Below are 27,596 nucleotides of genomic sequence, written 5' to 3'. Positions count from 1 at the left end.
AAGTAGAAAGTGTTTCCTCTACCTCTGTTTTCTGAAAAAGCGTGTGTGAGATTGGTGTTCTTTCTCCTACAAATATTTCATAGAATCAGCTGGTGAAATCATCTGTTTTTCTCTATGTGAGAAAGCTCTTAATGACAAATTCAATTTCTTTAACAAATGCATACTTTTTTTAATTGAGTCAGTTTTGGTACCCCCATTTTTAAAGAAAATTTGACAATTAGATCTTAGTTGTTGAATTGATGACCTAAAGCAAATCATAATATTCATTTATTATTCTTTAATATCTGTGGGATCATTAGTCTTACCCCTCTTTCATTCTTGATACTCGTAATTTTGGATCCCTCTTATTTTTGCCATCAATCTAGTGAGGGGTTTATCACTTTTAATAATCATTTCCAAAAATCACATTTGGATTTGTTACTTCTCTCTAGTTTGTTCTATTTCATTGATTTCTGCCCTAATGTTTATTATTTTCCTTATTGCATTGGTTTTGGGTATAATTTGCTCTTTTTTTTCTACTCCCTTTGAGTGAAAACTTGAGTCAATAATTTTGGATCTTTCTTATTTTCTAATATAAATACTAAAGTTAAAAATATCCCTCTTAACACTGCTACAACTATAACCACAAATTCTGATGTATTTTTACTTTCATCCAGTTTGAAATATTTCCTAATTTTCCTTGTGACTTCTTTGAGCTACCAGTTATTTGTAAGTATGTGGCTTAATTTCCAAATATCTTTTTTTCTAGTTTCTAGTTCTTTTTAATTAATTTCATTGTGGTTATAGAATATACTTCATATTATTCCAATTATCTTAAATTTATTTAGACTTTCATTTAGCCCAGCATGGTCTAACTTTGTGAACATGACATGTGTTCTTGAAAAGAATGAATATTCTATGGTCACTGAGTATAATATTCTATAAATATCAAGTGATCAATAGTGGTATTCAGATCATGCAATTCTTAACAGAGAGCTCTTGATTTGTTCTACTGCTTGCTAAGAGAAATGTTAAAATCTTCAACTCGGATTGCAGATTTGCCTATTTCTTCCTTAAATTCTATTTTAATACTTCATGTATTTTAAATATTTTATTAGGATCATACTGATTTATGATTATATCTTTCTGGTATATTGACCATATTCATATTATCATTATAAAATGTGTCACTTAATCTGATAGTTTTTCCTTTTCTTTATCTCTGACACTACATAGGGCCATTTCAGTTTTTTAATGTATATTGCTTGTCTATATATCTTTTTTTCATTCAAGTTATCTGTATCTTTAAAGTGAATTTGTTCTAGAACTCTGCCACCTGCCCCGGAGAGCCTTCTATGTGCCTACTACAATTATCTCCCCTGCCATCCCTCCATAACAGCCAGTATCCTGACCTTTACAATAATCACTTTCTTAGATTTTCTTGTGGTTTTATTTCTCAGATGTACATATCTGGATACTATAATTTTATATTTCACATTTTCAAGACTTGATATGTCATTCAAAGTTTTTTCTTTAATCTACAGGCATTCATCTTCTCCCTTTCCTTTCTTTTCACTTTGTCTGTTCACAGGCTCAGGACATTTGATCTATAACATTCCCACCAGTCTGGATTTTAGGAAGTGCGCACTTAGGGTGCAGTTCAACCTATTCTTCCATCCTTTGGATATATGTAGTTTCCATATTCTGCAAACTGGCAGCTGAATCCAAAGGCTTGATCAAGTTAGATACCTTGGTAAGACTAGAGGTACTGGTTTACTCTTCGATTACAGGGAACATTAATAATGTTTAGCCATTTCTGTTTTAGCGATGTTAAGGTGACTCAACTAATTCTTGAAGATTGCAAAAGATGACAATCTAATTCCATCATTTCAAAAAAAATTATTAGTTGGGGTAGCAATTTATGAAAAAGAGGCACTACCTTCACCTACTATTTGGTTACCCAGTGGTAGAGTTCTGATATGATTTGGCTTTGTCCCCACCCAAAGCTCATCTCACACTGTAATCCCTACATGCCAAAAGAAGGACCTGGTAGGAGGTAACTGAATCACGGGTGCAGTCCCCGCATGCTGTTCCCATAACAGTGAGTTCTCCCAGGATCTGATGGTTTAAATGTGTTTGGCAGTGCCCCCTCACTCTCTCTCTCCAGTAGCCATGTAAGACATGTGCCTTGCTTCCCCTTCGCCTTCCTCCCTAAATGCAAGTTTCCTGAGGCCTCCCCAGACTTGTGGAACAATGAGTCAATTGAACTTCTTTTCTTTATAAATTACCCAGTCTCAGGTAGTTAATTCTTCATAGCAGTGTGACAATGGACTAAAACAAGTTCATATAGGAAAGGCAGAATAAATGCTGTTATTTTAGTAAACAAGTTTCAAGATAATAAATTGATTCTCAATTATCCTCCAAATGTAACCAATTTTTAAAAATATTATTTAATAGTTTTGCTTTCATATCCACACTACACATCATGACTAATTAAACATAGTGACAGTGATAATACTTTCTACCATTTATTGAGTGCCTACTACATACCAAGCATTTTGCCATATGCTTTTATACATTATCACAGTTCCACATGCTAAGTTATTGATAAATATATTATCAACATCTTTAACATTGGTTAACTACATTTGCCCAGCACCTAAAATGTAATTTCATTTTATTTTGTTTCTAATTATAATTCAATAGAGATAGTTATCAACAACCTGCAATGTAAGTGATATTAAGTCACCTGTAATTAAAGTGAATCAGAACATATTTATTTTACTAAGTGCCCACAGAAAAAAATAGTTAATTTCTTTTTTATTGGTAAATGTTACTGGAATCTGATATGTGTTGATATATATACACACACACATCTATATATACACTCACACACACACACGTGTATATATATCTACCACTTGTTTGGTGTTTTTAGTTTTTAAATTTATTTTTATTTCAGACAGTTTTTGAGGAACAGATAGTGTCTGGTTACATGAATAAGTTATCTTAGTGGTGCTTTCAGAGATTTTGGTGCACCCATCACCTGAGTAGTGTACCCTGTACCCAGTATGTAGTCTTTTATTCCTCCTCACCCCCAACCCTTTCACCTGAGTCCCCAAAGACTGATGCATCATTCTTATGCCTTTGTGTCCTCATAGCTTAGTTCATACATATGAGTGAGAATATACAATGTTTGGTTTCTATTCCTAAATACTTCACTTAGAATAATAGTCTCCAATTCCATCCAGGTTGCTGGATGTTGCTAGAGCTGATTTTTTCATAAGGTGAGAGACGAAGATCCAGTTTCATTCTTCTACATGTGGCTTGCTAATTATCCCAGCACCATTTTTTGACTAAGGTATACTTTCTCCACTTTATGTTTTTGTTTGCATTCTCAAAGATGAGTTGGCTCTATTTTACTTTATTTCTGAGATCTCTATTTCTGTTATACTGGTCTTTGTGCCTATTTTTATATCAGTACCATGCTGCTTGGGTAACTGTAGCCTTGTAGAATAATTTGAAGTTGGGCAATGTGATGCCTCCACATTTGTTCTTTTGGCTTAGTCTTGCTTTGGCTATGTGGACTCTTTGTCGGCTCCATATACATTTTAGGATTGTTTGTCCTAGTTCTGAACGATGGTAGTATTTTGATGGAAATTGCATTGAATCTGTAGATTGCTTTTGGCATTACCATCGTTTTCACAATATTGATTCTACCCATCTATGAGCATGAAATGCCTTTCCATTTGTTTATGTTGTCTATAATTTCTTTCGGCAATGTTTTGTAGTTTTCCCTGTAGAGGTCTTTAATGTCTTTGGTTAGGTATATTCCTAAGTATGGTACGGTACGGTACGGTACGGTACGGTACGGTACGGTATGGTATGGTATTGTATTTGCAGCTATTGTAAAACAGGTTGAATTCTTTATTTGATTCTCAACTTGGTCTTCATTATTTCTTTTTTTCTGATGGGTTTGGTTTTGGATTATTCTTGTTTCTCAAGTTCTATGAGGTGTGACATTTGATAGTATATTTGTGCTCTTTCAGACTTTTTGATATAGGCATTTAACGCTATGAACTTTCCTCTTAGCTCTGTTTTTGCTGTATCCCAGAGGTTTTGATAGGCTGTGTCACTATTATCATTTTGTTCAAGGAATTTTTAAATTTCCATCTTGATATCATTGTTAACCCAATGATCATTCAGGAGCAAGTTATTTAATTTCCATGTATTTGCATGGTTTTTGAGGGTTCCTTTTGAAGTTAACATCCAATTTTACTTAACTGTGGTCTGAGAGAGTACTTGATATGATTTTGATTTTCTTAAATTTACTGAGATTTGTTTTGTGGCCTCTCATACAGTCTCTCTTGGAAAATGTTCTATATGTTTATGAAAAATGTATATTCTGCAGTAGTTGGGTAAAATGTTCTGTAAATTTCTGTTAAGTCCACTTGTTCGAGGGTATAGTTTAAGACCAGTGTTTCTTTTTGACTTTTTGTCTTGATGACCTGTCTAGAGTTGTCAGTGGAATATCAAAGTTCCCCATTACTACTGTGTTGCCATCTATCTCATTTCTTAGGTCTAGTAGTAACTGTTCATAAATTTGGGAACTCCAGTGTTAGGTGCATATGTTTCAGGATTGTGATATTTTCCTACAGGACTAGTCTTTAACTGCTGTTGCTTTAAAGTTTGTTTTGTCTAAGAATAGCTACTGCAGCTTGCTTTTAGTGTCCTCTGCATGAAATACCTTTTTTACACCTTTATCTTAAGTTTATGTGAGTCTTTATGTGTTAGATAAGTCTTCTGAAGACAGCAGTACCTTGGTTGGTAAATTTTTATCCATTCTGGCATTCTGTATCTTTTAAGTGGGGCATTTAGGCTATTTACATTCAATGTTAGTATTGAGATGTGAGGCACTATTCTATTCATCGTGCTACTTGTTGCCTGAATATCTTGGTTTTTTTGTCATTGTGCTTTTGTTATACAGGGCCTGTGAGATTTAACCTTTAAGGATGTTCTATTTTGGTGTATTTCAAGAATTTGTTTCAAGATTGAGAGCTCCTTTTAGCAGTTCTTATACTGCTGGCTTGCTAGTGGTGAATTCTCTCAGTAGTTGTTTGTCTGAAAAAGACTGTATCTTTCATTTATGAATACAAAATTCTTGGCTGATACTGTACTGTTTTATTTAAGGAGGCTAAAAATAGGGTCCCAATCCCTTCTAGCTTGTAGAGTTTCTACTGAGAAATATGCTTTTAATCCGATAGGTTTTCCTTTATAAGTTACCAGATGCTTTTGGCTCACAGTGCCTAAAAGTCTTTCCCTCGTCTTGACTTTACATAACAACCTGACAACAACGTGCCTAGGTGATGATCTTTTTGTGATGAATTTCCCAGGTGATCTTTGAGTTTCTTGTATTTGGATGTCTAGATCTCCAGTTTTCCTTGATTATTCCCTCAAATATGTTTTCCAGGCTTTCAAATGTCTCTTCTTTCTTGGGAACACTAATTATTCTTAGGCTTGGATATTTGGCATAGTCCCAAACTCTTGGAGGCTTTGTTCATTTTATAAAATTCTTTTCTCATTATCTTTGATGGGTTGTTAATGTGAAAGCCTTGTCTTTGAGCTCTGAAGTTCTTTCTTCTGCTTGTTCAATTCTATTATTGAGACTTGCCAGTGAATTTTGCATTTCTCTAAGTGTATCCTTGATTTCCAGAAGTTGTGATTGTTTTTAATGTTTGCTATTTCACTGAGGAATTTTCCTTTCATATCCTGTATCATGTTTTTTTTTATTTCTTTAAGTTGGACTTCATCTTTCTCTGGTGCCTCCTTGATTACCTTACAACCTTCTGAATTCTTTTTCTGGCAATTCAGAGATTCTGTCTTGGTTTGTGTCTATTGCTAATGAGCTGGTATGATCTTTTGGGGGTATGAAAGAAACTTGTTTTGTCGCCTTACCACAATTGCTTTCTGGTTCCTTCTCATTTGGGTAGACTATATCAGAGGGAAGATCTGGGATTCAAAGGCTGCTGTTCAGATTCTTTTGTCCCATGGGGTGCTCCCTTGATGTGGTGTTCTTCTCCTTCCCTTAGGAACGGGGCTTCCTGAGAGCTGAATTATAGTAATCGTTTTTGCTCTTCTGGGTCAGGCTCTGGGCTGGTAGTGAGAAGCGTCTGCAGAGTCCTATAATGTGATCCGTCTTCAGGTTTGCAGCTATGGACACCAGCACCTGCTCTGGTCAAGGTGGCAGGAGAGTGAAGTTAACTCTGCGAGGGCCCTTGGTTGTATTTTTGTTTAGTGTGTTGGTTTTGTGTTGGTTAGCCTCCTGCCAGCAGGTGGCACTTTCAAGAGGGCATCAGCTGTGATCCTATAGGGAGGATGCAAACTTGCCCTAGGGACACCTGGTTAAGTATTCAGGAAGTGGTCAGGGCCACAGAGTTCCTGAGAGATTATGACCTTTGTCTTGAGCTACCAGGCAGTTTAAAAAAAGACCACAAGGAGGGGGCAGGGAGAGGTGTGTCTGAGCTCAGCCTTTCCTTGGGCGGGACTTGCTGCAGCTGCTGTGGGGGATGGGCATCTGGTTCCCAGTCCATTGGAGGTATAGTCCCAGGGGGATTATGGCTGTCTCTCCTGAGTCATACAAATCACCAGGGAAGTGAGAGAAAGCTGGCAGTCACCAGCCTCACCACGACCTCATGCAGCTGGCAGTCCTAAGGGCCGGTCTCACTCCTACTTTGCCCCTCGAAAGCACCAAGTCTATTTCCAGGCAGCAGGTGACCAGGGCTGAGAACTCACCCCAGACCACGAGCCTCTCTGTTGAGAAAGCAAGCAGACTAAGAGTTTTTCTATGTCTCAGGGAGCCTGCAGCAGCAATCTACTTCCTTCAAAGGGTCTGTGGATTCTCTTGGCTTTCCTAGTATGTTCCTGCGGTAGTTCTTAGAGCAAAAGTTCATGATGGAAGTCTCCACACACTATTCTGTCTGTCAGACTGGCAGCTGCAAGCTAGTCCTACCCCCACGCACCATCTTCATCCTAAAGTTAATTTCTTAAAGACAGCACATAGGAGTTGTATCTTTCTTTTTTATTCACTCTGAAAATCTGTATTTTAAGTAGAATATCTAGTTCACTTGCATTTAGTGCAATTATTGACATTGGGTGCATTTAGAGCTACTGTTTTCCTTTTCGTTTTCTTTTTTTCCCATCCATTTTCTGTTCCTTTATTCTTTCCTCCCCACCTTATTCAGTTTTTATTTCAACATTTTTAAATGTATTAGCTATACGTCTTGGCACTAATTTTTAGTGCTTTCCTAAGGAAGTACTGTGCAAATATTATATAATCTGAATTTTACAATATGGCAACCACTAGCTACATGTGCTATTGAGCACTTAAGATATGACTAATATAATTAAAGAGCTAAATTTTCAATTATAATTAATACAAGTTTACATAGCTGCATAGGGCAATTGTCTACCATGTTTAACAGCACAGCCATAGAGAAAGCTAGAGGGGGAAGGTCAAGGACAGGGCCTGAAATGAAAGTAAATTTCTGAAGGTATCTGGTTAACTACTGAAATGACATAACTGTTTTCCACAACTTAAAAGACCAAATTAGATTATAAATGAAAAAAGAATCCTCAGGGAATAAGACTTAGAGGCTAGAAGCGGGACCCTAGGGCTGCTTACTACAATGAGTTGTCATTGTAGGTCATTCTAGGTCTTTCAGTATATAAATTAACAGAACACAAAATATTTTTTTTTAATAATCCTTAGTTTATACTGACATTTCTGTTGCAAAGTCAAACAAACTGAATAAAATCCCTGTAACCCTCTATTTGAATTATAAATATTTCCAAGGGTTCAGGAATACTGTGCCACTTTATATAAAATGTAAGGAACTTGAACCATATAGATTGATTTACCATTATACAATGCCCCTGTCCTTTATGCTACAGCTAACCTACATACTACTTCTAAGTACAAAATAAACGCCACTATATGCCATAATTTTGTTTTTTAAAAAATCAATCATATGTATTTAAAACAAGTTAAAAGGAAAAATAATAGGCTTCTATACTCACTTACCTATTTGCAATTCCCTGTTTCCATCCTGAAAACTCAAATAGCCATCTGGTAGCAATGTCTTTCAACATGAAGAATTTTCTTTAACATTCTTTGAACATTTTTTTCTTTGAACATTTCTAAGAACATTGTTTGAAAGGCAGGTCTGCTAACAAATATTTTCTTAACCTTTATTTAAAATTTTTTTTTCACTTTCATTATTGAAGTATACTTTCTCTATATGTAGAATTCCAAACTGACTGCTTCTGTTAATTTTCCATTCAGCACATTTAAGATGCTCTACTGCCTCCTGGCTTCCACTATTGTAACGAAATATGAAAAAAACTTTTCTGCTAATCTCTTATATGTAATGTGTGATTTTCATAAGCTTCTTTCAAGATTTTCTCTTTATCTTTGGTTTTTAGCAGCTTGTCTACGATGAGCCTTAGTGTTGTTTTTTTTTTTTTTCATTCTCTACATAAATTCTCTTTGAGATTCACTGTTTATCTATAAATTTCTACTTTTCAGTAAATTTGGAGATTTTCCACTATTATTTAGTCAAATGTATTTCTGATATTCCAATTATAGACATGCTAAACATTTTGACATTCTCTAAACAGTTACATTCTCTGCTCTGCAGACTGTATCATTTCTTTTGCTCTGTCTCAAGTTCACTACTTCTTTATCATGTTTAAATCTATGAAAGCCATTTAGAAATTTTTATATCATATAAGGTTTTTTTTTAATTCTAGGATGTCTATCTGGTTCTTTTACATAGTTTTATCATTTCTCTGCTGTAATTTCTAATTTGTTTATTCATAAGGATATTTTCCTTTATATTCTATTTATACTAACTGCCTTAAAATACTAAATTCTTCATTTCACAATCAATCTGTATTAGTGCCTTCTTCTCAAGCATGAATCATATCACTATTTTTCCTTCATCTGTCTAGTGACTTTGGATTATATCCCATACATTGTGAGATACATCACAGAGATCCTGGATTCTATTATACTCCCTGACAAAGACTGCATTTAAAAAAAAAAAAAAAAATTAGCCGTTACATTGGCCAGATTCCAACTAAACTCTCTAACACCTATGGTAGAAAGCACCTGATATTTCTGTATAGTTCACATGAAAGTTGAGCCATTAGTCACATTTCTGGGCCAAGTATATACACAGAGTTTTCAGTGTTCCCTCTGCGGATCTATTTTCCAGGAGTCCCTTTAATTTTCCACCTGCTGTTTAATGCTAAGCTTTCTATTCTGGTTCTTCAGGCATTTTAGATTGTAGTTTCTATCAGTGGAGCACAAATTTTCGCCTCAACACAAAACTCTGTTAAATCCAGAATCTCAAGAAATGCCACTCTATTCATCCATACATTAACTTCCCTCTATTTTCTGCCTATTTTTGGTCATTCCAATGTTTTTTGGAACATAATTTTTAAATTATTTTTTTCCAGAATTTATGTTTTCTGTAGGGATGAACCAGTCCAGAAAGAGGAACATCTGAAATATTGGAATGTTTCTACTTTTAAACAATCTTATGACACGTTTTGAATAAAAATTGTCTAAGCTACTATAAAGTCAGTTAGGAACCATCATTTCATTTTAGTGAACTTTGGGAAATATGTTAAATATTAAAAGCCACCAAATTAAAATAGAACATTGGGTGACTTATTTTTTAAAATTTTGTGACATTACTCTAAATGACAGATGTTCTCTCTGTCTGTACTTCCTTCAAATATTCCTAACAATTTTGTACTAGATTCAAGCTATAAGGCAAAAATTCCTTAGATTTTTATGTTGGTTAGTTGGTTGGTTGGTTTTTGTTTCAGTGTTTTTTTTTTTTTTTTTTTTTTTTTTTGGTAACATGTCTGGTACATTCTTTCTCTTCATTAAGGGAGAAAAACTCTAATAAAAATAAGGTTAAAAAAAAGTATCCTTGCAAAATATTATTCCCACAAAACACTGAGATTTCTACTATTTGCTAAATTTATTTTGAAAATAAAAAATAATTTGAAAATTAAAAACAGGAGAAATAAATGCATTTAAAAGTCTGCTGGTTATAACTGAATATAGATTAAGTACGAATGAATTCATTTCTGTGAAACACTTTTCAAATCTGTATATTATTAGTCAAATAACTTCTTACCTTTTGACAGCTTCGGTCAATAGGATCCACTGGAGTAGTTCTGGGATGGGTTACCCTGACATCATCTCTTCCATATTCCAGATTGGACCATAATTCAGTTGTAAGTGCATTAATAAATCCTAAAAAGAATTATTACTTCATTTATAGCAAAATATTTCTTTGGATTATGAAGGAAAGATAAGATGATCCCTTTAACAAATCTGGTCTACTGTGACAGAAGACACATACTTGCATCTTGTATAAGAAATAATCTCTTGGTAGAAATTATATATCATAAAACTCTGTAATAACTCAATTCTGAAATACTATTTCCCTGGAGGACTGCTGAATTTTGAGTCCCAGCTTCTTCACTTTGGCCAGTAACTTCTCTGAGCATGTTTTCTGAAACATAATAAGGTTAATACTTTGCTCTGCAAATCAGCCAGAAAGTAAGGCACTCTGAAATCAGGTTGTGTGTTTCAGAGGTGAGAGGCAGGGAGAAAGAGATATCAGTAGGCAGAGTAGGCATCCAAAGAGTGTATGCTCCTTTATTCCAATAAAACTTTTTATTTTTGTAATTCCATACACTAAGAACAGTTCTGTATTTCATACAACTTTTATTTCAACCCAGTCTTTAAATTCTTATGAGTTATACTAAACAACTAAATGAAAATGAGTATAAAACCTGATTATCAAATTAGTCTATAAAAAAATCAAGTAGAAAAATCATGTGAAAAAGTATAAAACATAATATTTAATCATAAAATAAGTTCATAAAAACAACAGTAGATCAGAAAAGGTCTTCTTGTCTGAGAGAAAAAATATGGGCTCTAAAATCAAGAATATTAGAGTTTAAATTCCAAATAGCAGTTCATCCTTGCAAAAATTCCTTGACTTCTTGGAGCCCCACTTCCCCCATTTGAAAACTGAAATAAGGAGGCCACATTCCAGGGTTGCCATGAAGTATCAACAGTACGATGATACATGTGAAGTTCCTAACATAGTACCTAAGACATCGGAGAAGCTGAAGAAACAGTAGTCTTCCTACTTCTGTCCTTTGAAAACTACACTTAACCCTCTCATGAAAAGTTTGATACTACGATGCTCAGAAGCTTAACGATTTTACCAAGGGAGAGATCTGAGATTAAATCTAGTCTCCAAATGCTTCGGTTAATGTGCACTGAATACTGTACTACATGAATTTCATTCTAAGTAGAAGAAAAAAATTAGTGGTTCACTTTAGGACAATTTTTTTTTTTTTACCAACAAACATGTTTCATAACACAAGTAGTCCAAATCAGTTCAGCCAAAAAATAAATTTAAAATATGTCATAGGAAAAATATTTGTATTTAAAGAGAGAATCAGTAGTGATCATTCATGTTATAATTCAACTCTAAGCCCTGAGAAAATATTATTACAGCATCTCTATCAGGAATTATATCTTGTTCAGAGCTCAGATAATTTTAATATTTAAGACATACTGGCTGGACGCAGTGGCTCACACCTGTAACCCCAGCACTTTGGGACTCCAGGGCAGGCAGATCACCTGAGGTCAGAGTTCAAGACCAGCCTGACCAATATGGTGATATCCCATCTCTACCAAAAATATAAAAATTATCCAGGTGTAGTGGCAGGTGCCTGTAATCTCAAGTACTTTGGGGGCTGAGGCAGGAGAATTCCTTGAACCTGGGAGGCGGAGGTTGCAGTGAGCCGAGACTGTGCCATTGCACTCCAGCCTGGGTGACAAGAGCAAAACTCCATCTCAAAAAAAAGAAGAGACATATTAAATTTCCAATGCTTTAACTTCTTACAAATCAAATGGACAGTGAAGAATATATACTTACTTCCAACTTCAAAGAAAATGCGAAAGCTAAGTGGTGAGACAAATGCTTTCAAGAAGGGAAGAGGAAGGAAGGGAATTAGGAAATGTGATGTATGTGTGATAACTATTATGAGTGTAAATTTTGAAGCATATATAAGCCATTGACAATGAACATTAGAAATTCCTATTAGATGGGACTGTACTGAGAGAAGGTGATATTCTTCTGATTTATAATATGAAGAGAGATTCTTAAAGCATTAAGTATGTTTCACCTGAGTTCCTTATTTGCCATTGGTCTAAGGCAAGAGAACAAGGCTGTATATATTTCACAGAAAAACAAAATCCTAGTGGAATTTCATGGAAGAAAGACAAAAAGAAAATCCTGTAACTTTCTTTTACATAAGGTCTAACTTGGTAAAAAGAACTTTAGTGTAAATGTCCTGATACTTCACTGTGCCAGTTAAATTTTCAGTTGGCTTGCTCATTTTATTTTTTAAATGATTATAATTCTAATAAAAAGAAAAAATTTACCTGACTTTTTTAGTGCAATGGCACCTGCAGCTGTTGACGCCACTTGTGTAACCAAAACTTGATAGCCAAACTTTTTATGCCTGCTGTCCTAACAACAAAAATAAAGAACACAATGTGAAGCAAGAAAATATGGCATGCTATCTACACATTGCTTCAGGACGGCAAGAACTGCAGAAACAAACTCTGAAAAATATCTTAAAATCATACCTTAGATCTTAAAAAGCCAAAAGTTTAGGGATATTTAGTATGAGAGAAAAAAGTTGATTACAACTCAGTGGCCTTTGACTGTTTGAGTAAAGACTAAATTATATTGTAAATGTATTTAATAATAGAATAATAGAATGCCTCTACAAATATTTTTGTATCCTTTAAAATGTGAGGCCTAAACCATCACTTCACTGACTTATACATTTAGATTCAATGGGTTTCTTTCTCTAGGAAATCCACTCAGTTTCACTACATCCAGATGTTTGATAACATAATTATAAAACATATGATAATTAACTGCATTCTTCAATTCCATCTGGTTGTTTGCAATTCTGTAAAAACAGTCACAGGCACTAATACCAACTCTCTAATGTTTTCCTTAAAAAAAAAAAAACAAGTTGACTATTACAATGCTATATGGTTTTTTAATTGAGGCTTAATAACTTCTTCATACACAGAAAACAGAATGATGTTCTTAATGGCTTTTACAACTACAAAAACTCCCTTTGCCTGTGGCAGATGGTAATTCATACCTGTAATTTTTTTGCATATCGGTTGAACATAAATGTCACACATTCATTGATGGCAACTGTTCTTTGAAGAAGCAGTAATCCTTTGGGGGTGGCAGCAAAATGTAGTAAATCATCTAACAAATTATCTTCCCAAGCCATACTGAAACAGGTAAGAGAAAGGTAGAGCTTTCTTTAAAATACTAAAACCTGAAAAGAAAGACTATGTCTTAGCTGAGCTTAACTCTTCTTACAATTAAAGCATTAAAGCTGCAGAGTACATATTCATTGCAAATTAATCAATAAAGGTTTAAATTTAAATAGAAACTTGGTTTATTTCATAGGGAATTATTTTATTCTTACATTTTCTACACCTATAATTTTCTTCACTGAATAAATAAAATATTAGATGCATATGTCAGCATTTTTATTATACCTAAGTTCTCTCATACACACACTAATTTCATTCCATTTTCCTATTAAAATTCTGCTGTGCATGAATTCCCCAAGCTCCGTTATTTCTGTACTTTCTTTTCATTATAAATTATCTGTCTTCTACTTTCAAAAGCACATGATTTATATTACCTCTTTTTATTTTCATAGGTTGTTAATGTATTTTACTTTTGGGGAATGATATTTTTTTCTCAGAGCACTTCTGTAAGGAAGACCAACATATATTCATAAAGCCAAAATTATAGATAACTATAAGGCTGCGAGTTATGAAATGTTCAGAGAATCAATGTTTAGTCACGGTGTGCTAAAATCCATGTTGCATTTCAAAACATGATATGAATACCTAATTACTTTTTACTTTCTTTGAAAATATATATACACATTAACATCTTAGGAAAAAGCACTTTTAAAAGCATGGAAATACAACTTACAAATTCAAAACCAGCAGAGAAAAATGTAGAAATAAAGAAAATTTTATCCATCTAACACAAAGCAATAGAGGCGAAAAGCATAGAAAATGTAATATACTTACAAAACAGAAAATAAGAAAATAAGCCAAGCATACAAATATCTCAAAAACGTAAAAAAAAAATACCTAAACTTACCTAAAAAAAAAACAGAAATTTAGAGTCTAAATACAAAATTTGCTACTCAGAACAGTAGAAAGTAAAAAGGACTGGGGGAAGGAAAACTATGTATAACTATGTATAACAGATAATATCGGCTGACTGACCGAAACCCCATCTACAACTACTTTTTCATCAACCACCATCTGGCCATTGGTGTCTATATGACAAGTCCAACCGGATGTTCACAAAAATGCTAATGAGAAAATATTCCTTTCTTAAATAAAAGACAAGGCATCATGACTTGTGGATCATGACAAATCCACTCTACATTAAGAGATCATATATCAAGCAGTCAAAATACTAATACAGATATTAAAAGTTTTTGTAACACACACACACACACACACACACTATCAGCTTCCAATGAAAAATATATCGTCTTTTCAAGCAGATAGTTTTTTTTTTTTTTTTTCAACTGACCCGGTAAGGGGTCACAAAGTAAATTCGACCAACCTAAAAACATATGTATCATGAAATCCATGTTCTCTAAAAAGAAGATATCTGTAAGTCAACAAAATAAAATAGTAAAACAACTATGTTTAAAAACCAAAATGCATGCACACACACGCACACACTCTCTCTCTCTCTCTCTCTCTCTCTCTCTCCCTCTTTCCCCCTCTCCCCCCCCCAATATTTAATGGATTAAGGAGTAAAATGTAAATATAAATTACAAAAATATTTTAAACAGTTTAATAATGGAAGTATCACATATCAAATTGTATTCATTGCTGTGGTTAATATAGCTTGCTTCTCTCACCATCCATTCTCAGTCCCCTTTCACTTACTTTCCTCTACTATAAAGGCAAAGGAGGGAGGGAGAGAGGGAGAAAAGCGAACATTAACAAGCCCAAACCTTGTCTGCATAAACTAATGCAATAAATTGGTCAAGGAGAGAAAAGGCCAAAAAATAGTAAGAATCCAAAAAGGGGAAATAATTACAGCAGGAGAACAATTATTTTTAAATCACACACAAATATTTTGAAAAATATTATATAATAAATATACAAAAAGTCGTGTTATTTTTTAGAAAATATAATCAAGCAGAAACAGAAAATCTGAATGAGACATTACCCATTAAAGAAAACAAATCAACACAAAGTCTACGTGACTCTTCCCAAAGAAAACAGAAGCAAAAAACTTGCAAGTTATATCATCATATGATGCGAAAGAATATACATTATATCCATTGTGTTAAGCTACCAGGACAGGTAGAGAATTACTACCAGGTGGGGGCAGTCTCTGAGCTCAGACTCTCCTTGGGCAGGACCTGCTGTGGGAGTAGTTTTCAGGCCACTGAGGTAAAGTTCCAGAGGGGAGTATAACTGCCTCTGCCGTGCTAGATTTCTTTTTAGTTTGAAATCCTCTACTATGATTTGTCACTTTTTCACTTTTATTCATGCACTTATTTTCTACTCACTTATTAAATAACTTTTTGGGACAAGTGCTCTGATGAGTTCTGAAGATACACATATGAACATATTATGTAGTACAGAATACAAATACAGCTAGTGCTCGACTTACGACCACAATTGGTTCCGACAGACTGGTCGTAACCAATTTACGATGATTTGGTCGTAAGTTGAGTAGGCTATATGTACAGTACTGTGAAATGATGTTATAAAAATCTTTAAGTCATATTTTATCATAATTTTCTTTCATTATTGTTATATATCATAATTTTCTTTGTTCATTTTATGCCATTTGTATCATCTCTACACCATTTTGTTTCTTGTTTTTACATTCATCAGGTTTAAGTAAAACACTGCATTACAGTACAACTGGTTTAATATTTGCAAAACATACAAAATTACAAAATACAGGTGCATACAAAAATACGAAATACTGGTGTAAAAAATACCATAGGAAATATTTTCCCAATTGCAAAACATATCAAAATATATAAACATGTACAAAACATTTTATTGGCTGCTGGTGCTTGGTTGCGGATTGTTGATGTCGTCATCTGAGGCAGCAGTTGGCGTTACAGGAGTTGGTTTTTTCATAAACATGGTGAGCTTTGTCTGAATTGTATGTTTCATTTTTTCTTCATAAATTTCACGATACGGACAAAACACATCGTGCGTCATCCATTCAATCCTTGCAAATCGTTCAATGTTTGGGTCCATTGCTTCGAAATGTATAAGTTTATTCAGTAAAGATAAACTGTCTGATAATCCCTTAGTAGTGAACTTACTTTCTGGCTCCTCCTTTCTCTGCTTCTCTTCTTTCTTCTTCCGCCACTCTTTCTTCTTCCAGTTCAATTAGCTCTTCATTTGTAAGTTCTCCGGATTCTTTGTCTAGCAACTCTTCGACATCTTCCATTTCACACTCCAAAGAAAGGTCTTTAGCGAGTTTTACTATTTTTTCCCAAATCGTTTCAAGTTCATGTTCACTGTCAAATCCGTCAAAATCATTAACATAGTGCTTAACACAATTTTTCCAGATGCCATTCATGCACTTTGTCGTCACAGCCTCCCAGGCGGTAGCAATATTCTTGTTACACATCAAAATGCTGTAGGGTTTCCAAAAATCTACAGCGGAGCAGTCGTGGCTAGCGATTGTGGTTGTAAAGTCGAATGGTCGTAAGTTGCATAGGTCGTAAGTAGATCAATACCTGTAAGTAAATATGGCATGGCAATATTGTATGCTAAATTTATATGATGTGGGTTTTGCAGGATCCACTGGGAGCCAACTTGTGGGAGATGTCTTTCTAGAAGTTATTGTCCAATAAATTATAAAGATTATATAGCTTAACAAACGACATAAACTTTTGGGAGCTTTATGGCCCTGCCCATCACCTAAGAAATCAGAACACTTCCCCTGATCTAATTAGGGCAAGCTTAAAACTCACTGCTACTACTGCAGCTGGTACTCTTCTGCAAGTGCCACCTCCTAGTTGGAGGTCAACCAACTCAGGCCATTGCAGCACCTCGCTGCAGAATAACACTGTGCCTAGGAACAAGAAAATGGCTGTGGGACCTCAGCTAACACCACTGCCTGCACCACCCTGGCTAGCCAGAAGTCCTGAGTCTGTCCGCATGACAAATTCACTATAACTATAACCCACCTTCAAGAAAGCCAGCACACTAAGCCTATCTTCAACCACAGAATCAGAGGGTCTATATCTACCAGAGCAGATGCCGGTATCCACTGCTGGAAGACTTGAAGACAGGTCTCATCACTGCATCCTTTGCAGAAATTCCCTGCGCCAGCTTGGAGCCCAGAAGCCCTACTGGGTGGATATACACAGAAGGGCAATAACAATCACTGCAGCCCAGTTCTCAGGACGTCCCATTTTTAGAGTAAGGAGGAGAGCACCATATCAAGGGAACACCCTGTGGGACAAAAGAATCTGAATGGCAGACCTTGAGTTCCAGATCTTTCTGCTAGTGGGAAATTTCTTACATCAGAGACATAATTGCAGTGCTGGGCACTGTAAGGAAAGTTTACCCCCGCTATCCAAGAGGCAGACAGCCTCTGTGATAATGGTCTTAGAGAAGGGATTCTTAGTCCTCCCTGGTACATCACTGCAGACACAGCTGAGGGTTCTTTAATGGGAGTGGAACATGGATGCATCTATGGACAAGCTTCCTAAAGCAATTCAGGATGACTTCTGCCCCAGAGGAGGAGCACTCCCCCTCCAGCAAGATTCAAGCCTGCATAAGAGGGAGAGTCACAAAGCATCAACACTCCCACAGATGAAAAGAGGTGCCTGTCTGGTATGAAAAGCTGAACACTGGAACAGCAGTGAGGCTATGAGGTGAATTGCTTTCCTGCTGGCCTGGGAGAGAAGCTGAGGTAGCTAGCTCCCAGCCATTGCCATAATCCTCAGTACATCTTATTGAGACCTGCCCTAGCCACCTCCATCAGGGCTGGGACCTCTGTCCATCACTGGGTATTACATCTACCCACCTGCCTTAGCTACAACTGGTGAATACCCAGAGATGCCTCCCCATTGACCTGAAGCCCAAACATTCACTAAATAAAATACTGGAGAGAAAATAAACAAATAAATAAATAAAGTGTACCCCACAAGAGAATGAGATAAGTCTCTAGAGATCCCTGCCATTCCAATCCTACAGGAGACAGTGAAATTGCCCACATACCAAGTATATAACTACTACAGCCAGCATCTGGGAGAGCCAATGGACAAAGATTCTCTATAACTAAGGAAATCATAATGACTCTTCAACCTAAAAGCATGAAGAATTAAATTACGCTAAAATGAACTATAAACATTGAAGTCAGATCCATAAGAGGAAAAAAAAGAAATTTAAAAAAGTCCAATCAGAAGATGGCTGTTTAGGAACAGCTCAGGATTCAAGAATAAGTTGAAAAAATAAGTCTACCCAAATGAGAACAGTTATTCCGGTAATATGATACAAAAGGGTTCTGTAACACCCCCAAAAAATTACATTAGGTCCCAGCAATGGATCCAAACCAAGAAGAAATCTCTGCAATGCCAGGTAAATAATTCAGAAGGTTGATTATTAAACTACTCAAAGAGATAATGGAGAAAGGCAAAAAACAAATTTAAAAATTAAAAAAAAAAAGCAATCCAGGATATGAATGAAAAATTTTCCAGAGAAATAGATATCCCAAAGGAAAAAAAAAAATCACAACTTCTGGAAACAAAAGACACACTGGGACATACAAAATGCAGTGAAAAGTTTCAAGAATAGACTAGAACAAGTAGAAGAAAGAATATGAGAGCTCAAAGAAAAGGCTTTCAAATTAACACAATCAGACAAAGACAAAGAAAAACTCTCCAAGAAATATGGGATTGTGTAAATTGGCCAGACCTATGAATAACTGGTGTTCCTGGGGGAGAAGACAAGTCTAAAAGTTTGGAAAACTCATTTGAGGGAAGGCCTTGTAAGAGATCGACACGTACAAATAGAAGAAGCTCAAGGAACACCTGGAAAATTCATTGAGAAAAGATCATCCAAGGCATATAGCCATAAGGTTATCTAAAGTTAAGATAAATACAGAATCTTAAGAGCTCTGAGACAAAAGCATCAGGTAACCCATAAAAGAAAACCTATCAGACTAATAGAAGATTTCTCAGTAGAAACTTTAAAAGGCACAAAAGAAAAAAATAAAAGAAACTTTACAAGTCAAAAGGAACTGGGGTCCTATCTGTAACCCTCTTAAGTAAAATAGCCAAGAATTTTATATATCGCAAAACTAAGCTTCATAAATGAAAGACAGATAAAATCTTTTTCAGAAAAACAAATCCTAACCAATTTTGCTATCACCAAACAAGCACTGCAAGAAATGCTAAAAGGAGTTATAAATCTTGAAATAAAGCTTGATATATTACAAGATAGAACCTCCTTAAGGCATATATCTCATAGGGCTTATAAAACAATAACACAATGGAAAAAAAGTATAAAGGCAACAGCTAACATAATGATAAAAAAAGTATCTCACATCTTAATATTAACGTTGAAAGTAAATGAACTAAATGCCCCACTTCAAAGAAACAAAATAGGAGAATGTATAAACTACCAGTAAATTATCTGCTGTCTTCAAGAGACTCATTTAACACTTAACACATGACTCATACAAACTTAATGTAAAGGGGTAGAAAAAGACATTCCGTGCAAATAGAAACCAAAAGCAAGCAGGAGTAGCTATTCTTTTATCAGATAAAACAGGCTTTAAAGCAGGGGGAAAAAAAAAAAGACAAAAAAGGACATTATACAAATATGGATTAGTCCAACAGGAAGATATTAAAATCCTAAATTTAAACTGGAGTTTTCACATTTATAAAACAATTACTACTAGACCTAAGAAATGAGAGCAACAACAACACAGCAATAGTGGGAGACTTTAATACTCCACTGACAGCACTAGCCACATTATCAAGACAGAAAGTCAACAAAGAAACAATGAACTTAAACTATACGTTACTACAAATGGACTTAACAGATATTTACAGAACATTCTACCCAACAACTGCAGAATATACATTCTATTCATCAGCACTTGAAACATTCTCCAAGATAGACCATATAGTAGGCCACTAAATAAGTCTCAGCAAAGTTAAGAAAATCAAAATTATACCAAGTACTCTTTCAGACTACAGTGGAATAAATTGGAAATCAACTACAAAAGGAACCTTCAAAACTATACAAATACATGGAAATAAAACAATCTTTTCTTGAATGATTTATGGTTTTACAATAAAATCAACATAGAGATTTCAAAATTCTTTGAAATCAATGATAATAGTGACACAACTTAACAAAACACCTGGAATACAGCAAAAGCCATGCTAAGAGGAAAATTCGTAGCATTAAATGCCTACATCAAAAAGTCTGAAAGAGTACAAATAGGCAACCTAATGTGACAACTCAAGGAATCAGAGAAATAAGAACAAACTAAACCCAAACCCAGTAGAAGAAAAGAAATAATAAAGATCAGAACAGAACTAAATGAAATTGAAAGAAAAAAAACCTCAAAAGATAAATGAAGCAAAGGGCTAGTTCTCTGAAAAGATGAAATTGATAACCATCAGCAAGATTAACCCAGAAGAGAAGAGAGCAGATCCAAGTAAGTTCAATTAGAAATAAAACTGGAGTTATTACAACCAATGTCATAGAAATGTAAAAGGTTATTCAAGGCTACTATGAACACCTTTATGTGCACAATCTAGAAAACTGAGAAGAGATCAATAAATTTGCGGAAATATACAACCATCCTAGATTAGGAAGAAATAGAAACCCCGAACACACCAATAACAAGCAGCAAGATTTAATCAGCAATAAAAAAAACTGCCAACAAAAAAAAGTCCAGGACCAGATAAATTCATACCTGAATTCTATCAGACCTTCAAAAAAGAAACAGTACCAATTCTACAGAAACTATTCCGAAAGATAGAAAAAGAGAGAAGACTTTCTAAATCTATCTATGAAGCTAGTATCACCAACAAAAAAACAGTCCAGGACTAGATAAATTCACAGCTAAATTCTATCAGACATCCAAAAAAGAAACAGTACCAATCCTACTGAAATTCCTATTCCAAAAGATAGAAAAAGAGAGAATCCTTTCTAAATCTATCTATGAAACTAGTATCACCCTAATACCAAACCACAAAAGGACATAACATAAAAAGAAAACTACACACCAATATCTCTGATTAACACAAATGCAAAACTCAACACAATACTTGCTAGCCAAATCTAACAACATATCAAATAGTATACGTCATGATAAAGCTGGTTTCATACCAGAGATGCAGGGATGATTTAATATACACACAAGTCAGTAAATATGATATATCACATAAGCAGAATTAAAAACAAAATCTGTATGATCATCTCAATAAAAATAAAACAAGCACGTGATAAAGTCTAGCACCGCTTCATGATTAACACCCTCAATAAAATAGGCATAGAAGGGACTTACCTCAAACTAATAAAAGCCATATAGGACAAAACCACAGCCAACATCATAGTGAATAGAAAAAAGTTGAAAGCATTCCCCCGAGAGCTGAAAAAAGACAATGATACTCACTCTCACCACTTCTATTTGACATAGCAATGGAATTTCCGGCCATTGCAATCACACAGGAGAAAAAATTAAAGGGCATCCAAATTGGAAAAGAGGAAGTCAAACTTTCACTTTCTGCTGATGTTCGTATACCTCAAAAACCCTAAAGACTCATCGAAAAAGCTCCTAGATCTGATAAATAAATTCAGTCAAGTTTTTTAGGATACAAAATCAATGTACACAAATCAATAGCACTGCTACACACCAACAACGACCAAGCTGAGAATCAAATAAAAAACTCAATCCCTTTTATAACAGTTTAAAAAAAAGGAAAAAAAAAAAAAAAAACAACACCATAGGAATATACTTAACCAAAGAAGTAAAGATCTCTATAAAAAACTACAAAACACCACTGAAAGAAATCATAGATGACACAAATAGATGAAAGCACATCCCATGCTCACAGATAGGTAGAATCAATATTGTGAAAATGACCATATTGCCAAAAGCAATCTACAGATTCAACACAATTCCCATCAAATTACTATGACTGTTCTTCACAAAACTAGAAGAAAAATCCTAAAATTCATATAGAGCCAACAAAAAGCCCACATAGCCGAAGCAAAACTAAGCAAAAAGAACATCACATTACCCAGCTTCAAATTATTCTACAAGGCTACAGTTATCAAAACAGCATAGTACTGGTATAAAAATAGGCAAGTACAAATTCTACCAGGGGTACAAGGAGGAGTGGGTACCATTCCTTCCGAAACCATTCCAAACAACAGAAAGAGAGGAATCCTCATGTTATGAGCCCAGCATCACCCTGATACCAAAACCTGGCAGGGACACAACCAAAAAAGAAAATTTCAGACCAATATACCTGATGAACATCGATGCAAAAATCCTCAATAAAACACTGGCAAACTGAATCCAATAGCACATCAAAAGGCTTATCCACCATGATTAAGGTGGCTTCATCCCTGGGATGCAAGGCTGGTTCAACATATGCAAATGAATAAACATTAGCCATCACATAAACAGAACCAATGACAAAAACCACATGATTATCTCAATAGATGCAGAAAAGGCCTTCAATAAAATTCAACAGCTCTTCATGCTAAAAACTCTCAATAAACTAGGTATTGATGGAACATATTTCAAAATAATAAGAGCTATTTATGACAAACCCATAGCCAGTATCATACTGAATGGACAGGAACTGGAATCATTCCCTTTGAAAACCGGCACAAGACAAGATGCCCTCTCTCACCACTCCTATTCAACATAGTATTGGAAGTTCTGGCCAGGGTAAGCAGGCAAGAGAACGAAATAAAGCATATTCAAATAGGAAGAGAGGAAGTCTTGTCTCTGCAGATGACATAATTGTATATTTAGAAAACCCCATCCTCTCAGCCTAAAAACTCCTTTAGCTAATAAACAACTTCAGCAACGCCTCAGGATACAAAATCAATGTGCAAAAATCAACATTCCTATATACCAATAATAGACAAACAGAGAGCCACATCAGGAGTGAACCCTCATTCACAACTGCTACAAAGAAAAATACCCAGGATTACAACTTAGAAGGGACATGAAGGACTTCTTCAAGGAGAACTACAAACCACTAGGCAAGGAAATAAGAGAAGACACAAACAAATGGGAAAAAAATTCCATGTTCACAGATAGGAAGAATTAATATTGTGAAAATGGCCATGCTGCCCAAAGTAATTTATAGAGTCAATGCTATTCCCGTCAAGCTATCACTGACTTTCTTCACAGAATTAGATAAAACTACTCTAAATTTCATATGGAACCAAAAAACAACCAGTATCACCAAGACAATCCTAAGAAAAGAAACAAAGCTAGAGGCATCATGCTCCCTGACTTCAAACCATACTACAAGGCTACAGTAACCGAAACAGGGACAGAACAGAAATAATGTCACACATCTACAACCATCTGATCTTCGACAAACCTGACAAAAACAAGCAATGGGGAAAGGATTCCCTATTTAATAAATGGTACTGGGAACACTGGTAGCCATATGCAGAAAACTGAAACTGGACCCCTTCCTTACACTGTATACAAAACTTAACTCAAGATGGATTAAAAACTTAAACGTAAAACCTAAAGCCATAAAAAACCCTAGAAGAAAACCTAGGCATTATCACTCAGGACACAGGCATAGGCAAAAACTTTATGACTAAAACACCAAAAGCAAATGCAACAAAAGCCAAAATTGACAAATGGGATCTAATTAAGCTACAGAGCTTCTGCACAGCAAAAGAAACTAGCACAGCATGAACAGGCAACTTATAGAATGGGAGAAAATTTTTGCAATCTATCCATCTGACAAAGGGCCAATATCCGGAAATTACAAGGAACTTAAGAAAATTTACAAGAAAAAACAACCCCATCAAAAAGTAGGCAAAATACATGAACAGACACTTCTCAAAAGAAGATGGCCAACAAACATATGAAACATATTTATGTGGCCAACAAACATGAAAAAAAGCTCATCATCACTGGTCGTTAGAGAAATGCATATCAAAACCACAATGAGATACCACCTCACACCAGTTAGAATATGCAATCATCAAAAATCAGGAAACAACACATGCTGGAGAGGATGTGGAGAAATAGGAATGCTTTTACAGTGTTGGTGGGAGTGTAAATTAGTTCAATCACTGGGCAATTCCTCAAGAATCTAGAACCAGAAATACCATTTGACCCAGCAATCCCATTGCTGGGTGTACACCAAAAGGATTATAAATCATTCTACTGTAAAGACACATGCACACGTTATGTTTCCTGCAGCACTATTTACAATAGCAAAGACTTGGAACTAACCCAAACGCCCATCAATGATAGACTGGATAAAGCAAATGTAGCATATATACACCATGGAATACTACGCATCCATAAAAAAGAATGAGTTCATGTCCTTTGCAGGAACATGGATGAAGCTGGAAACCATCATTCTCAGCAAACTAACACAGGAACAGAAAACCAAACACCACATGTTCTTACTCATAAGTAGGAGTCAAACAATGAGAACATGTAAACACAGAGAGGGGAATATCACACACCTGGGCCTGTCAGTGCATCAGGGGACCAGGGAGGGATAGCATTAGGACAAATACCTAATGCATGCAGGGCTTAAAACCTAGATGATGGGTTGATGGGTGGAGCAAACCACCAAGGCACATGTATACCAATTTAACAAACCTGCATGTTCTGCACATGTATCCCCGAACTAAAGGTATAACAAACAAAAAAATAAACAAAAAGGCATGTAGACCAATGGAACTAATAGAGAACCCAGAAATACAGCCAACTAATCTTCAACAAAGCATACAAAAAAAAAAAAAAAAAACAGCAATTGGAGAAAGGACACTATTTAATAAATGGTCCTGGGAAAAGTGGCAAGCCGCATGTATAAGAATGAACCAGATCCTCATCTCTCACCTTACACAAAAATCAACTCATGATGGATCAAAGACTTAAATCTAAGACTTGAAATCACAAAAATTCTAGAAGATGACACTGGAGTTTAAGACCAGTCTGATGAAAACGGTGAAACCTCCTATCTACTAAAAATACAAAATTAGCTGGGTGTGGTGGCGGGTGCCTGTAATCCCAGCTACTCAGGAAGCTGAGGCAAGAGAATAACTTGAACCTGGGAGGCGGAGGTTGCAGTGAGCCAAAACCATACTCCAGCCTGGACAACAAGACTGAAACTTCCATCTCAAAAAAAAGAACTAAAAGTAGAGCTACCATTTGATCCAGCAATCCCACTACTGGGTATCTACCCAAAGGAAAAGAAGTCATAATGAAAAAGACACATGCACAAGCATGTTTATAAGAGCACAATTCACAGTTGCAAAGATAGGAAACCATTATCTAAGTGCCCATCAACCAATAAGTGGATAAAGCAAATGTGGTACATATATGCCATGGAAAATTTTTCACTCAAAAAAATAATGAAATAAAGTCTTTTGCAGCAAGTTGGATGGAGCTGAAGGCCATTTTTCTAAGTTAAGTAACTCAAACAAAAAACCAAATATCGTATGTTCTCACTTACAAGTGAGAGCTAAGCTATGACAATGCAAAGGCATAAGAATAATATAATCGACCCTGGGGGTACAGGAAGGAGAGTTAGAAGAGGGGGTAAGTGATAAAAAATTACACATTGGGCACAGTGTACACTGCTTGATGTACACTGTGATGGGTGTTTCGAAGGGTGCACAAAAATCTCAGAAATTACCACTGAAGAACATATCCATGTAACCAAAAGCAACTGTACCCTGAAAACTATTGAAATAACTATTACAACAAAAAATAAAAATTATTAAAAAATGAAATCTAAAAATTACCTCAAAATTAAACTAAGAAATGTTTCTCTCTCATCTTTTAATGCAAAAAAACAAAGCAGCTCATTGTGTGACATTAAGTAAGAAAATAAATTATAGCAAATATTTAGACAACTATTTGTTGAACCATTACACTGTTAAGGAAATGCATAAGGCTTTTTGTTTGATTGTTTTGTAAGTTAATCTATACCTACCTTAAAAAAAAATTCAAAATCCGCTTCAACATCTCTTTAACAAACAAGAGCCCTTCAAGTTCTCCCTAATTATTATCGTTTGAGACTACGTCAACACTCAAATATAAAATAAGGAGAGAACCCAGAAACATGTTGCCAGAGGTTAGTTTAAAAAATCTATTTTCCCTGCTAATCTGACTCTATATCCTACTGATATCTGTAAAGAAAAACGGAGACATTTACTTTAAAATTTGATATAAATATTGATTTAAATAATTTTCCAAAGCCAAAACCTAATTAAAATGGACTTCCACCATATTTTGAAAAATCATATTTTAAATATAAATAGACTTCATTGGCACTTGAGAACATATTATTTTTACTGAACTCTCCAATTAACTTTCCAAGTTTAGTATTTGGAAATTCTCCATATTTTCTGGAAACACTGTAATATATCATGTTTCCTAATCTAAAATGTAAAAACAGAATGAAACAAGTATAATAAATATTGTTAGACTTTAAGAAGGTTATGAGTATTACTCTAAAGTTCTTCTAAACTAATTTTCCTTGGACCTGTATATATACACATTTACCATCCTGTAAAATGTTTTTGCTATAGTATTCTATTACATTTTAATAATTTTAAATTTATTTCAGCAAACATAATAAAGATATGAGTTTCATCAATTGTACTTACATGTTTTGGGATTCCTGGCTTACTGAAGAAACAGAATCAGAACCCTCTACTGGAGTAGGAATTCTTTCTGATAGCAAACTTGTCTAAAAAGTAGCAGAATTATTGATATTATTTTTCTTATTGATAGCACTACCCATAAGATCTCTTATACTACATTTTTGTTTAATCCTTAATGTAATTAGAACCAAAATTATCTTCAAAATTTAAATTATTTGGTTGTTAATTAAATATTATGTAACATATTTTACAAACAAACCATATTAAATGGGGGAAAAAGACTTAGTTGTCTTTTTTAGTATACACCATACATGGCTATTGCTACATTATGATCTCTAGTATCCACAACAAAAATCCAGCTGTCTCTAAACATTGCTTTAAAATATCTCCCAAAGAGTGTCAGTCTATGTAAGGAAAATCAGTGCAAAGCCTCATCTACCAGAAGAAAAGAATCTGTAGTACCCAGTTAAGTCTTAGAACTTTGTCCCACTGGGAAAAGACACTGCAGTCATCCTGTGCCAAATTAAGAAGCCTT

The 27,596-nt window shown here is 35.0% G+C and overlaps 1 protein-coding gene across 6 annotated transcripts in view; it reads right to left on the bottom strand.

The window, feature by feature from the left end:
* TBC1D32 (TBC1 domain family member 32) overlaps positions 1 to 27,596 on the bottom strand; it is a 244,204-nt gene that overhangs the window by 135,799 nt on the left and 80,809 nt on the right. For all 6 annotated transcript variants that reach the window (XM_032274914.1, XM_032274917.1, XM_032274915.1 and 3 more), the window contains 4 exons: positions 27,065 to 27,147; positions 13,264 to 13,402; positions 12,524 to 12,611; positions 10,191 to 10,309 (listed from right to left, as the gene is read on the bottom strand). In XM_032274914.1, the coding sequence (XP_032130805.1) occupies positions 10,191 to 10,309; positions 12,524 to 12,611; positions 13,264 to 13,402; positions 27,065 to 27,147 (429 nt within the window). The remainder of the gene's footprint in view (positions 1 to 10,190; positions 10,310 to 12,523; positions 12,612 to 13,263; positions 13,403 to 27,064; positions 27,148 to 27,596) is intronic.

Source organism: Sapajus apella, unplaced genomic scaffold, assembly GCF_009761245.1.
Source record: "Sapajus apella isolate SASKATOON/1434 unplaced genomic scaffold, GSC_monkey_1.0 scaffold6, whole genome shotgun sequence".
Lineage (NCBI taxonomy): Eukaryota > Metazoa > Chordata > Mammalia > Primates > Cebidae > Sapajus > Sapajus apella.
The sequence above is the reverse complement of the archived record's forward strand: the minus strand, read 5'-3'. Positions and strand labels throughout refer to the sequence as shown.